Source organism: Arachis hypogaea, chromosome 20 (genome assembly GCF_003086295.3).
Source record: "Arachis hypogaea cultivar Tifrunner chromosome 20, arahy.Tifrunner.gnm2.J5K5, whole genome shotgun sequence".
Classification (NCBI taxonomy): domain Eukaryota; kingdom Viridiplantae; phylum Streptophyta; class Magnoliopsida; order Fabales; family Fabaceae; genus Arachis; species Arachis hypogaea.
In genome coordinates this window covers 107,942,955-107,957,399 of record NC_092055.1, presented here as the reverse complement: position 1 = coordinate 107,957,399, position 14,445 = coordinate 107,942,955, and the positions used below count along the sequence as shown (strand labels likewise).

Here is a 14,445-nt window from a genome sequence, read left to right as displayed (position 1 = left end):
TTATTTAAAAACTAATAAAAACATAATAAAAACTAACTAAAATATACTAAAAATATACTAAAAACAATGCCAAAAAGCGTATAAATTATCCGCTCATCACAACACCAAACTTAAATTGTTGCTTGTCCCCAAGCAACCAAAAATAATGTAGGATAAAAAAAGAAGAGAATATACAATAAATTCCAAAAACATCTATGAAGATCATTCTTAATTAAATGAGCGGGCCTATTAGCTTTCTGCTTCTTAACAGTTTTGGCATCTCACTTTATCTTTTGAAGTTCAGAATGATTGGCATCTATAGGAACTCAGAATTCAGATAGTGTTATTGATTCTCCTAGTTCAGTATGTTAATTCTTGAACACAACTACTTTATGAGTCTTGGCCGTGACCCAAAGTATTTTATTTTCCAGTATTACCACCGGATACATAAATGCCACAGACACATAACTGGGTGAACCTTTTCAGATTGTGACTCAGCTTTGCTAGAGTCTCCATTTAGAAGTGTCCAGAGCTCTTAAGCACACTCTTTTTTTTGCTTTGGACCACGACTTTAACCGCCCAGTCTCAAGTTTTCACTTGACACCTTCACGCCACAAGCACATGGTTAGGGACAGCTTGGTTTAGCCGCTTAGGCCAGGATTTTATTCATGTGGGCCCTCCTATCCACTGATGCTCAAAACCTTAGATCCTTTTTATTTTACCCTTGCCTTTTGGTTTAAAGGGCTATTGGCTTTTTCTGCTTGCTTTTTCTTCTTTTTTTTTTTTGCCACTTTTTTTTCTCCTTTTTTTTTTGCAAGCTTTGCTATTCACTGCTTTTTCTTGCTTCAAGAATCATTTGTATGATTTTTCAGATTATCAAATAATATTTCTCCTTTTCCATCATTCTTTCAAGAGCCAACAGTTTTAACATTCATAAACAATCAGATTCAAAAATATGCACTGTTCAAGCATTCATTCAGAAGACAAAAGTATTGCCACCACATCAAAATAATTAAGCTGTTTTAAAATTCGAAATTCATGTACTTCTTATTCTTTTGCAATCAAAAACATTTTTCATTTAAGAAAGGTGATGAATTCATATTCATAGCTTTAAGGCAGAGACACTAAGACACTAGTGATCATGTAATAAAGACACAAACATAGATAAACCTAAAGCATAATTTTCGAAAAAACAGAAAAATAAAGAACAAGAAAATTAAAGAACGGGTCCACCTGAGTGATGGCGGCTTGTTTTTCCTCTTGAAGATCTTATGGAGTGCTTGAGCTCCTCAATGTCTCTTCCTTGCCTTTGTTGCTCCTCTCTCATGATTCTTTGATCTTCTCTAATTTCATGAAGGAGGATGGAATGCTCTTGGTGCTCCACCCTTAGTTGTCCCATATTGGAACTTAATTCTCCTAGGGAGGTGTTAATTTGCTCCCAATAGTTTTTGTGGAGGAAAATGCATCCCTTGAGATATCTCAGGAATTTCATGATGAGGAATTTCCTCATGCTCTTGTCCATGAGTGAGATCTCTTTTTTGCTCCATCCTTTTCTTAGTAATGTGCTTGTCTTCATCAATGAGGATGTCTTCCTCTATGTCAATTCCAGCTGAATTGCAAAGATGACAAATGAGATGAGGGAAGGCTAACCTTGCCAAAGTAGAAGACTTGTCTGCCACCTTGTAGAGTTCTAGGGATATAACCTCATGAACTTCTACTTCCTCTCCAATCATGATGCTATGGATCATGATAGCCCGGTCTATAGTAACTTCAGACCGGTTGCTAGTGGGAATGATTGAGCGTTGGATGAACTCCAACCATCCCCTAGCCATGGGCTTGAGGTCATGCCTTCTTAGTTGGACCAGCTTCCCTCTTGAATCTCTTTTCCATTGAGCGCCTTCTTCACGAATGTCTATGAGGACTTGGTCCAACCTTTGATCAAAGTTGACCCTTCTAGTGTAGGGGTGTGCATCTCCTTGCATCATTGGCAAGTTGAATACTAACCTTACATTTTCCAGACTGAAATCTAAGTATTTCCCCCGAACCATTGTAAGCCAATTCTTTGGGTCCGGGTTCACACTTTGATCATGGTTCTTGGTGATCCGAGCATTGGCATAAAACTCTTGAACCATTAAGATTCCAACTTGTTGAATGGGGTTGGTGAGAACTTCCCAACCTCTTCTTTGGATCTCATGTCGGATATCCAGATATTCACCCTTTTTGAGCTTGAAAGGGACCTCGGAAATCACTTTCTTCTTGGCCACAACTTCATAGAAGTGGTCTTGATGCACCCTTGAGATGAATCTCTCCATCTCCCATGACTCGGAGGTGGAAGCTTTTGCCTTCTCTTTCCTCTTTCTAGAGGTTTCTCCGGCCTTAGGTGCCATAAATGGTGGTGGAAAAATAAAAAGCAACGCTTTTACCACACCAAACTTAGAAGGTTTGCTCGTCCTCGAGCAAAAGAAGAAAGAAGAGAGTAGAGGAAGAAAAAATAGAGGAGATGGAGGGGGTAGTATTTCGGCCAAGGGGGTGAAGTAATGTTTAAGATGTGTGAAAATGAAGGAGTGAAGATGGGTTTATATAGGAGTGAAGAGGTGGCTTGGGTTCGGCCATATATGGGTGGGTTTGGGAGAGAAAGTGGTTTAAATTTGAATGGTGAGGTAGGTGGGGTTTTATGATGGATGGATGTGGATTGGTGAAGGGATTTTGGAGAAGAGGGTAGGATTTGATAGCTAAGGGGTTTTTGGGGAAGAGGTATTGAGGTGATTAGTGAAGGGTATTTGGGGAAGAGTATTATGAAAAGGTGTGAAGAAGAGAGAGAGTGAGTTGAGGTTGGTGGAGATCCTGTGGGGTCCACAGATCCTGAGGTGTCAAGGATTTCTCATTCCTGCACCAATTAGGCGTGCAAAACGCCCTCTGCTGCCAATCCTGGCGTTAAACGCCAGGTTGCTGCCCATATCTGGTGTTTAACGCCAGCTTCTTGCCCTTTTCTGGCGTTAAATGCCCAGAATGGTGCCAGACTGGGCGTTTAACGCCCATTCTGCTGCCCTTATTGGCGTTTAAACGCCAGCAGGCTTCTCCTCTAGGGTGTGCTATTTTTCATTCTGTTTTTCAGTTTGTTTTTTCTTTTTCAATTATTTTTGTGACTTCACATGATCATCAACCTATAGAAAACATAAAATAACAATGAAAAATGGAAATTTAACATAGATAAGTAAAATTGGGTTGCCTCCCAACAAGCGCTTCTTTAATGTCAATAGCTTGACAGTGGGCTCTCATGGAGCCTCACAGATACTCAGAGCATGATGATGGCCTCTCAACACCAAACTTAGAGTTTGGTTGTGGCCTCCCAACAACAAACTTAGAGTTTAAATGTGGGGATTTTATTTGACTCTGCATTGAGAGAAGCTTTTCATGCTTCCTCTCCATGGTTAAAGAGGGAGATCCTTGAGCTTTAAACACAAGGGAGTCCTCATTCACTTGAAGGACCAATTCTCCTTTGTCAACATCAATCACAGCTTCTGCTGTGGCTAAGAAGGGCCTGCCAAGGATGATGGATTCATCCATACACTTCCCAATGTCTAGGATTATGAAATCAGCAGGGATGTAGTGGCCTTCAACCTTTACCAAGACATCCTCTACAAGTCCATAAGCCTATTTTCTTGAATTATCTGCCATCTCTAGTGAGACTCTTGCAGCTTGTACCTCAAGGATTCCTAGCTTCTCCATTACAGAGAGAGGTATGAGGTTTATGCTTGACCCTAGGTCACACAGAGCCTTCTCAAAGGTCATGGTGCCTATGGTACAAGGTATTGAGAATTTTCCAGGATCCTGTCTCTTCAGAGGTAATTTCTGCCTAGTCAGGTCATTCAGTTCTTTGGTGAGCAAGGGGGTTCATCCTCCCAAGTCTCATTACCAAATAGCTTGGCATTTAGCTTCATGATTGCTCCAAGGTACTTAGCAACTTGTTCTTCATCCTCTTCAGAGGAAGAATACTCATCAGAGCTCATGAATGGAAACAGTAAATTCAATGGAATCTCTATGGTCTCAGTGTGAGCCGCAGATTCCCATGGTTCCTCATTAGGAAACTCCTTGGAGGCCAGTGGACGTCCATTGAGGTCTTCCTCAGTGGGAATCACTGCCTCTTCCTCCTCCCCAGGTTCGGCCGTGTGGGTAATGTTGATGGCCTTGCACTCTCTTTTTGGATTCTCTTTTGTATTACTTGGGAGAGTACTAGGAGGGAGTTCAGTAATTTTCTTACTCAGCTGACCCACTTGTGCCTCCAAATTTCTAATGGAGGATCTTGTTTTAGTCATGAAACTTTGAGTGGTTTTAATTAAATCCGAGACTACAATTGCTAATTCAGAGTGGTTCTGCTTGGAATTCTCTGTTTGTTGCTGAGAAGATGATGGAAAAGGTTTGCCATTGCTAAACCTATTTCTTCCACCATTATTGTTGTTGAAGCCTTGTTGAGGCCTCTGTTGATCCTTCCATGAGAGGTTTGGATGATTTCTCCATGAAGGATTATAGGTGTTTCCATAGGGTTCTCCCATGTAATTCACCTCTTCCATTGTTGGGTTCTCAGGATCATAAGCTTCTTCTTCAGATGAAGCTTCTTTGGGACTGCCTGTTACTGCTTGCATTCCAGACAGACTTTGAGAAATCATATTGACTTGTTGAGTCAATATTTTGTTCTGAGCCAATATGGTATTCAGAGTATCAATCTCAAGAACTCCTTTCTTCTTACTTGTCCCATTATTCACAGGATTTCTTTCAGAGGTATACATGAATTGGTTATTTGCAACCATTTAAATGAGTTTCTGAGCTTCTGCAGACGTCTTCTACAGATGAAGAGATCCTCCAGTAGAGCTATCCAATGACATCTTGGACAGTTCAGATAGACCATCATAGAAAATACCTATGATGCTCCATTTTGAAAGCATGTTAGAAGGACACCTTCTGATCAATTGCTTGTATCTTTCCCAAGCTTCATAGAGGGATTCACCTTCCTTCTGTCTGAAGGTTTGGACTTCCACTCTAAGCTTGCTCAATTTTTGAGGTGGAAAGAACTTTGCCAAGAAGGCATTGACTAGCTTTTTCCAAGAGTTCAGGATTTCTTTAGGTTGTGAGTCCAACCATGTTCTAGCTCTGTCTCTTACAGCAAAGGGAAAAAGCAGAAGCTTGTAGACCTCGGGATCAACCCCATTAGTCTTGACAGTGTCACAGATTTACAAGAATTTAGCTAAGAACTGAGGATCTTCCAATGGAAGTCCATGAAACTTGTAATTCTGTTGCATTAGAGAAACTAATTGAGACTTAAGCTCAAAGTTGTTTGCTCCAATGGTAGGGATTGAGATGCTTCTCCCATAGAAGTTAGGGGTAGGTGCAGTAAAGTCACCAAGCACCTTCCTTGCATTGTTGGCATTGTTGTTGTTTTCGGCTGCCATGGCTTCTTCTTGTTTGAAAAGTTTTATTAGGTCCTATATAGAGAGTTGTACTTTAGCTTCTCTTCGATTTCTCTTCAAGGTCCTTTCAGGTTCAGGGTCAGCTTCAACAAGAATGCCTTTGTCCTTGCTCCTACTCATATGAAAGGAGAGTAGAAGAAAATATGGAATTCTCTATTACATAGTATAGAGATTCCTTGAGGTGTCAGAGGTAAAGAAGAATAGAAGGAGAGAAGAAAGAATTTGAACTTATCAAGAGGGATAGAGTTCGAATTGTACATTGAGGAGGAGTGTTAGTCCATAAATAGAAAGATGTGAGAAGAGGGGAAGAATTTTCGAAAATAAAGTAAAAAGATTTTGAAATAATTAAGAGAAATTTTGAAAATTTGGTAAATGATTTTCGAAAACTAAGATTGGGAAAGAAATTAAGTGATTTTTGAAAAAGATTTTGAAATTAGAAATCACAAAGATATGATTGAAACTTAATTTTGAGAAAGATGTGATTGAAAAGATATGATTGAGAAGATATGATTGAGAATCAAATTTAAAAGAAGAAAGTTTTTAAAATTAAAGTTGATTACTTGACCAACAAGAAGTTAAAAGATATGATTCTAGAATTAAAACTTTTGATCCTTTCTTAATATGCAAGTAACAACTTAAAAATTTTGAATTAAATCACTAATTGTAGCAAGGATCTTCGAAAATAGTAATAAATAAAAAAAATTGAAAAGAAATTGATTTTGAAAAGATATGATTTGAAAAAGATTTGATTTTGAAAAATTATGAAAATTTGAAAAAGATTTGAATTAAAAACAAAATCTTCCCTCTAGTGTCCTCCTGGCGTTAAACGCCCAGAATGGCATCCATTCTGGCGTTTAACGCCCAAAATGCTACCTTTTTGGGCATTTAACGCCCAGCCAGGTACCCTGGCTGGCGTTTAAATGCCAGTTTTCCTTCTTCACTAGGCGTTTTGAACGCCCAGCTTTTTCTGTGTAATTCCTCTGCTGAATGTTCTGAATCTTCAATTCTCTGTGTTATTGACTTGAAAAGACATACTTTTTAAAAATTTTTGAATTTTTAATGATGAGAAACAACAAAAAAAATGCAACTAAGATCAAATAAACAATGCATGCAAGACACCAAACTCAGAAGTTTGTATACTGAGGACTATAACAATTTAAAAATGCATGTAAGAAACAACAAAAGACACAAAATAAGAGAAATTAAAGATCAGAGCACTGGGATCATCAAGAACAACTTGAAGATCAATGAAGAACATATTGCGTATATTCGAAAAAATGCAAGAAGAATAAAGACATGCAATTGACACCAAACTTAAAAATTTACACTTGACTCAAACAAGAACCACAAAATATATTTTGGTTTTTATGATTTTATAAATTTTTTTGTGATTTTTCGAAAATTATATGGAAAAAGAGAAAAAGGGGTTCAAAATTCTTAATGAGAATTCCAGGAATCATGCAATGTTAGTCTAAAACTCCGGTCCAGGAATTAGACATGGCTTACTAGCCAGCCAAGTTTTTAGTGAAAGCTTCGGTCCAAAACACTAGACATGGCCAATGGCCAGCCAAGCTTTAGCAAATCATTACTCTCAACAGCAAAATTGATAGAAATCAACAAGCAATTGTGATGATAAGTTGAAACTTCGGTCCAAAAGATTAGACATGACTTCACAGCCAGCTAGATTTCAAAAAATCATCATGAAACACTAGAATTCATTCTTAAAAATTTTGAAAAACAGAGTAGAAATATTTTTGTATTTTTGAAAATTTTTTTCGAAAATAAAAAATAAAAAGCTTAAACATACAAGGTATTAAGGAAGTTCTCATCCAATACCAGATAGCTTCATGCCAAAGAATCAATTTGGATAAGTCAAAAATTTCCTTCAGCAGAAATGTGCCTACTATCAGAACAAATCTTATCCAAGACTGGTTAGGGATAAAGGAGGTGCAACAACATTCGAAGTACTTGGGCTTGCCCACTTTCATCGGAAGATCCAAAAATGAAGTTTTTTATTTATCCAGGAGAGAGTTTGGAAAAAGCTCAAGGGATGGAAGGAGGAATAACTCTCAAGAGTAAGGAAGGAGATACTGATAAAAGTGATTGCACAATCAATTCCTACTTATATCATGGGATGCTTTTAAATACCCAAAGGACTTTGCCAATACCTAGATGCCATGATAAGAAGATTTTGTTGGGGGAGTAGGAATGGTGAAAGAAAGATATATTGGATCAATTGGGATAAACTTTGTTCTAGCAAACCAGAAGGTGGACTAGGATTCCCAAAATTTGAGGCCTTTAATTCAGCACTTTTGGCGAAAACAAGGGTGGAGATTAATGACAAAACCTGAGTCCCTAACAGCAAGAGTCCTAAAAACAAGGCATTATCCTAGACCCAGTTTTCTAGAAGAATCAATAGGCTATGCACCAAGCTATACATGGAGAAGTATTTTGAATGCAAAGGAAATTCTTGAATTAGGGGGCTATGAAAGATAGGAAATGGAAAGTCTGTAAAGATTTGGGGGTACCATGGTTTCCAGAACAGAACAATCAAGGAATATGGAGCTTAATTAACAGTTTAGATGAGAATGCAACTGTTAGAGAGTTAATGAATGACGAAGGAAATAGATGGGATATTATGAAAATCAGGAACATGTTCATGGAGTTCGAAGTCCAACAAATCATAAGAATTCCACTACCATAACAGCACAGCAAGATCAATATTATTGGAAATTCTCAAGGAATAGGGAGTACAGAATCAAGGATGCGTACCACAAAATCATAAAGCAAGAACAATTCTGAAATAGAAGTGGGCTATCACCAAACCTAGAAGAGCCTCGGTGGAAATAACTTTGGAAAGCAAAAGCTCACCCCCGTGCAATTTACTATGCTTAGAAAATCCTTAATAAATCACTGCCAACAAAATTGAACCTGCAAAAGAGAGATGTCAATTGTATTGCCATCTGCCCCCACTGTTGGAAGAATGAAGAATCTAAAACTCACCTCTTCAAGAATTGCGATTTTGCTCGAAGATTTTGGTTTTATTCTCCTTTGGCAATTCGAACGACTGCAAGTCCATCTATGGAAGCACTAGAGTGGATTGAATTTTTACTGAAATCCCTTAATCCCCAAGATCAAAGTTTGTTGTGCAACTGTCTTCTATCTCTTTGGACAAGCCGTAACCATCTCATTTTTTAAAATAAAGAAGAATCTTCAATGGAAGCAGCTGATCGAGCAAGAAGAAAGTATCAAGAGTTTCTTTTTGCGTTGAGAATCACCGATGCTAAGCTCCAATCACCACCTCCTGGCTCGAACAGTTTCGAAAGATGGGTTTGCCCACCTACCAATTCCATTAAAATAAATGTGGATGCATCTACTTTAGATAATGGATTGGTTGGCATAGGAGTAATGGCAAGAGATGATTTTAGTGCCATCGTAATGGCTAGCACGTGGAAAGGGACCTATCCCTTAATTCCCAAGAAGCTGAGGCATTGACTTGTTTAACGGGTTTAAAAAAAGCCCAACAATGTTGCTTCTTTGATGTTATTGTGGAGAATGATAATATAGAAGTCATCCAAAGTCTCAGATCTAACAAGAGCAAAAATAATTATTTTGGATCGTTCATTGTTGATTATTTTAATTTAGCAACTAGTTTAAGATTAGTAGTAGAAGTCTCTCATATAAAAAGAAGTGAAAATATGATAGCTCATGAATTGGTTAAAATGGATCTTACCAATCCAAATGAAGTGTGGATGAAAGATGTTCCGACCAATATTTATAATCTTGTTTTTTTGGACACTATTAGTCCTATTCATGAATGACTATTTACACTATCAAAAAAATTATGTAGAGAGACATTTACCTTGTATTTTTACACAAACAACTAATTTTATATTGAATAATGTTTGAAAAAACATAATTTAAAATTATTTTATTTAATTTAATATTTATATTTTATATATTTATTTTAAAAATAATTAATGAATATAAAATAAAAAAATTTTAAATTAATTTAGACTGATTTTTATTATCTCCCAAGTATTTTCATTTTATATTACCTCCTTAATAAATAATTGATTTTCAAATTTAATGACCATATGAAGAATCAGTATCAAATTAAACGTACAATTTTTAATAAAAGAATGCTAGAGGACCAGCAAATTTTGTGATTTGTAACTGTTAATTAGTCATCATTGATATTTTTAATGGTATGAGATTTTATCCAATGATATAGAATTACTCACTTTTTTTGTTGATTAAGTACTGATCAGATTTTAATAAAAATGTTGGCTCTCTATACTTTCTCTTCCCAATACACCCTCTGTTTTACTCCCTCAATTGTTAAAAAAAATTGACAATGTAAAGTGTGATTTCTAACCTTTCATTGTTTCCTCTCTTATATTTATTCTTGGTCACACTTATAAAATTAATAGTGAAAGATCATACTTTACTCCCTCAATTATTAAAAAAAATGGAGAGGATCCATTTCCTGTTAAGTGTAATTGTCTACACAACTTACTCCTCGAGGAGGCAAATCTAAAGACAAGAAACATAAGTCAGCAGCCGCAAACTCCATTAAATTGTACACTTTTTAATTTATAATAATAATAATAGTAATAATAATAATAATAATAATAATAATAATAATAATAATAATAATAATATTGCAAGATTAACTGATGATAACAATAGAAGAAGAAAAAAAAGGAAAAGAAAACTTTTCTCAACATAATGGGATCAAAGTTAGATCCTTCAACTTTAGGCTATTCAGAAAGATTTGATAGCTTCTCTGTATCAAATCTTAGATCCAATGCTGAGAGGGTCTTACGTTGGTGGGATTCATTATTGGCTTCGTTCTTATTATTATGATTGATCACTCCAATCACATATGGGTGTAAGAGAGCATAATTGGGATGTGCTTCAGTTTTGCCATTACTAGAGAAAATTGATGATGTTGTTGAGGATGCATTATTCATGTTCATAATATTTTTGGAGCTCGATGATGTGCTGCTTGAACTAACAGTGCCTGTTTCTTGCCCCTGCTTCTCTTGTTCTTTCTTATCCTGAACGTCTCAATTTATTATCATTATAACATGATTAATTTCTCTATATATATTCATTAAACGTAAGTAACAAGGTGGATTTGTGAATTATATACGTTGGTTCACCTCTTTGGTGGACGATTCTGAATCTCTCTTGAAATGTTCAGCTGTTTGGTTGTTCTTTTCCAATTGACTAACATGATTTGTATTGGGTTGAGACACTTGCCCTCTTTTCGGAACCCTGTGTCTATCCATAATATTTGGTACACAATAAAAAATTAGTAAAACAACAGTCCAAAATTATTTTATTTTATATCTTTTAATTATCATTTATTTTATTTTGCATTTCATAATTAGTTCTATAATAATTGACTGAAATTAAATGCAATAAGTATATAATTATCGATGTTACATGTATAAAATTATAGATATTGAATTAAATAAGATAACTTTGAATTATTATCACTCTATAATGATCCGTTTCTGTATATTTCATTCACGTGTTGGTATGTACAAGTTCACAAGTTGGTGTTCATGTAGAAATTAAAAATAGCATCATATGTACAAGTATGTGGAATATATAATAGCTTACCTACGTCTCTTTTGATGAATTCGTTCATCCTCATCATTATTATTATTGTAGATTGCTGGTAAGTCTGAAGGGTCGCACGGTAACGGACTTGAATTGAAAAACTATATAATAATCAGTTAAAATTAAAGTGAGTAAAAGGAAACTTAACCAACTTGCATAACTAACTAATTAGTTGCAATAAACTTAACATATAAAAAAACCGTGAGAAAAATAAAATATCAAAATGGCTCACTTCACTTCGAAGAGCAGAGGCAGCGGTGCCACGGTGTGAAGGGTCAAGATCAAGAAGCGTGGCCAAGAGATGAAGGAAAGACGAAGGAAGGTTCGGGAAGTTTCCGTTATAGTTAGGTCTGTAACGTTGTGACGGACGATGGCTGCTTGTTAACTTCAGTTTTCTATAGTAATTATCTGAAGGAGAACCACAAAGTTTGAAGATCATGTGAAGCTGTTCAACCTACAAACATCAAATCAAAGTACTTATTAATTAGAATCCAAGCCAAAATTGACATGTTTTTTATTCCTTCCCAAATTTCAATTAAGACTTTTTATTTTAGGAAAAATACAATATATATATATATATATCCAAAATCAGATAGAAGATAAATTTCATTAGTCATATCCACCAATTTGTCAAAGTGATCTGTGTAACCATGAAGGGGACTTCACACGTGCCACATTATTTCCCTAGTTGGTACTACTGTACATGTTTATTGGGAGCTAAACAAGAAAGAAGGAGGTTACTTAGCAAACAAGGAAACTGATTTTTGTTATGTCAGATAAGAGAATTGTTAGAGCAGTTAGTTGTTACTTCCTATTGTGAGATGGTTAGAACCACACTAGTATATAAGACTTGTATATAGTGATAAAAAAACAATAACAATACTCTTTAATTTCATTCATTGATCATAATTCTGTTTCCTCTGCTTCAACACTTTCTGCATAATCTCCTATATCTCTGAACTCTATTAAGGGCATCATGTTGATGCACCTGATGACCTTGAGATAATTGATGTAAATGATCACATTCGTAACGTGTTAAGCCTTTTCAAAGTTGCATGACCGATTAGTGGATATAATCAATGGAATTTATCTTTCATGTGTACTTTTGAGATTTTAAATTTTTGGTGGATAATTTTGTGTTTTTTTTTTTCCATAGCATTTTAATCCAGCACGAAAAAAATTAATTCATATATGATATTTAGTGTGTATTATTTTTATCCATTCTTTATTTTATTTTTACCTCTGTTCTTCCCGGCATTATCGGTCTTCCAACGAACATTTCAGCCAATAGGCATCCAGCACTCCAGAGATCAACTCCAAATCCATAATTAGTTGAACCTAAGAGAAGTTCAGGAGCTCTATACCAAAGAGTCACCACTTTATTTGTAAGAGGGCCATTGGATTTGATGTCAAAAGAATGTGCAAGACCAAAATCTGCAATTTTCAGCACCCCTCTTGTGTCTACTAACAAGTTTGAAGATTTAATATCTCGGTGGATAACACCCTTTTCGTGACAGTATTGGAGCCCACAAAGCAGTTGTTGCATGTAACACTTTATCTTTTGCAACAAAATCATAAAGCACTCTATTATTACAAAGTTATATATTGATATATGAAAGTTCAACTAATCACATCTTCTAATTAAAACCAAACCTGTGGTTCAGTTAGTCTCACCGCCGGTCGGGCTATAATTCGTGTAAGGTCAGCATGCATGAACTCAAAAACCAAATATATACTGTATTGCATTCTTGATGTTGCTACTCCTTCAAGCTTGATCACATTCGGATGATCTAATGTGTGAAGTATCATAATCTCTCTCGCCATAAACTTTATACTCTCAGGATCAGATGTGTCAAACCTCACTTTCTTCAAAGCAACAATCTTCCCACTTCGCTTATCTCTTGCTTTGTACACATTGCTATATGTTCCACATCCTACCTGCATGCATATATTATAAGTTTTTTATTAGAAAAAGTTCACTAACCAATTTTTAGTTAGCGAACATTAACCTTTTAGAATTTAGAACTAAATATTTATAATTTGGTGCTTACTGAGATACATAGTGAGAATGTACAGAGATATAGACAGAGAGGGTGGATAACATATATAGGTCCCTTTATTTTTTTCAATAAAGCATGTCTCTGTATGGTATGTACCCTTCCAATATGTATATAAGTGCCAACCTTATGAGTTAGGATCTAAAATTTAAAATAAATAACATAATTTTAAACAAAAATACTATTTGTACATCAAAATCAGTCACCAATATATTTGTGTATAAATACATGTGTGGTTTAATTTATTTTTAATGTATATTTGTATTCTAACATGTATTTTATACTTGTAACTAACTTTAGTGGCTGATTTTAATGTACACTTAGCATAACTCAATTTTAAAATAGTCGGCTAATATTGACCAAAAAGAGTTGGTCTAGATACAACCTAAGACATGCCTCCTTAGTATTGTTACCTTTCCCAGTTTTATATAGGAATCAGCACTCTTTGGAACAAGAGTATCAAGAACATATCTTGGGATATTATCAACCAGCCACTTTGGCCATCCATCAACAAATTCATATCCTGCAATATTCTTCTCTTCATCATCGTCTTCTCTCTCAATCTTCTTCTCTTCTTTGGGAGCAGCCAAACTTTCTTTTCCACCTCGCAAAACCTGCTGTTCAACTGCTCCGGATAAATTATTCTTAATATTATTATTATTATTATTCTCCTTCACACTCTGTCTCCTACTCTCCCTTTTCATATCCGCATACTTAGAAGGATGATGTTTCCTTGAACCTTTCTTGGTCATAGCTTTGTTGCCATGGTGACCGTGACGCCGCTTAGACTTGACCTGTTTGCGAGGTGGAGAATCGACCATTAACCGGCCGAAGACACATCCCATGGCAAATATGTACGTATGTTTCAGTAACAACCAAAGTCAATGAAATAACAGTTACTTAAAAATGGGAGCTGTGTGAAGAAGAAACCAGAAAGTGATTCTGGCCTCACTAGCAAAGAAGCAAACGAAACAAACAGATATATGGAACCGTCCCTCTAAGCTGGCACATGGTAAAGATTTAAGAAGGAATAATAAGAATATTCCAATGAGGAGAAGATACTAGTGTCTCAGCCTATGGTTTTTCCGTCAGTTAAATTTTGAATTCTAATTATTGGACTATAAACAACGTAGGATCTCTGGTCTTAACGAAATGGTAGATTGTTAGTTATTTTCTGCTGCCAAGGCTGGCGTTACATTATACAAACAGCAAAATACGTCACAGTCTGGCTTCATTCTGTTTTTTGTAATTGGACTTTAACATATCCAATGCCGAAGCATCCATTTCTTTCTCTACTTTTGTTTTAGGGT

At 35.8% G+C, this 14,445-nt stretch overlaps 1 protein-coding gene and 1 non-coding gene across 2 annotated transcripts; one reads left to right on the top strand and one right to left on the bottom strand.

Moving 5' to 3' along the window:
* Positions 1-4,916: 4,916 nt before the first annotated feature.
* LOC112787623 (small nucleolar RNA R71) lies at positions 4,917-5,024 on the top strand. Its single transcript, XR_003195026.1, has one exon. It is a non-coding gene; the product is annotated as a small nucleolar RNA R71 (small nucleolar RNA).
* Positions 5,025-10,073: 5,049 nt separating this feature from the next.
* LOC112786115 (probable serine/threonine-protein kinase At1g54610) lies at positions 10,074-13,987 on the bottom strand. Its single transcript, XM_025829531.2, has 7 exons — positions 13,549-13,987; positions 12,732-13,016; positions 12,319-12,636; positions 11,311-11,532; positions 11,079-11,179; positions 10,613-10,733; positions 10,074-10,507 (listed from the first exon to the last, which is right to left on the bottom strand). The coding sequence occupies exons 1-7, from the start codon at positions 13,978-13,980 to the stop codon at positions 10,208-10,210; spliced, it is 1,779 nt and encodes a 592-aa protein (XP_025685316.1). The 5' UTR covers positions 13,981-13,987; the 3' UTR covers positions 10,074-10,207.
* Positions 13,988-14,445: the final 458 nt, after the last annotated feature.

Bases quoted from the DNA above. Each gene is read 5' to 3' on its own strand.
- LOC112786115 (XM_025829531.2), bottom strand. From the start codon at position 13,980: ATGGGATGTGTCTTCGGCCGGTTAATGGTCGATTCTCCACCTCGCAAA. The intron at 11,533-12,318 runs GTAAAAATAAAA...TGATGTTTGTAG, and splicing joins TAATGCCGGGAAGAACAGAG to GTTGAACAGCTTCACATGAT. The intron at 10,734-11,078 runs GTAAGCTATTAT...TATTATGGATAG, and splicing joins ATTCATCAAAAGAGACGTAG to ACACAGGGTTCCGAAAAGAG.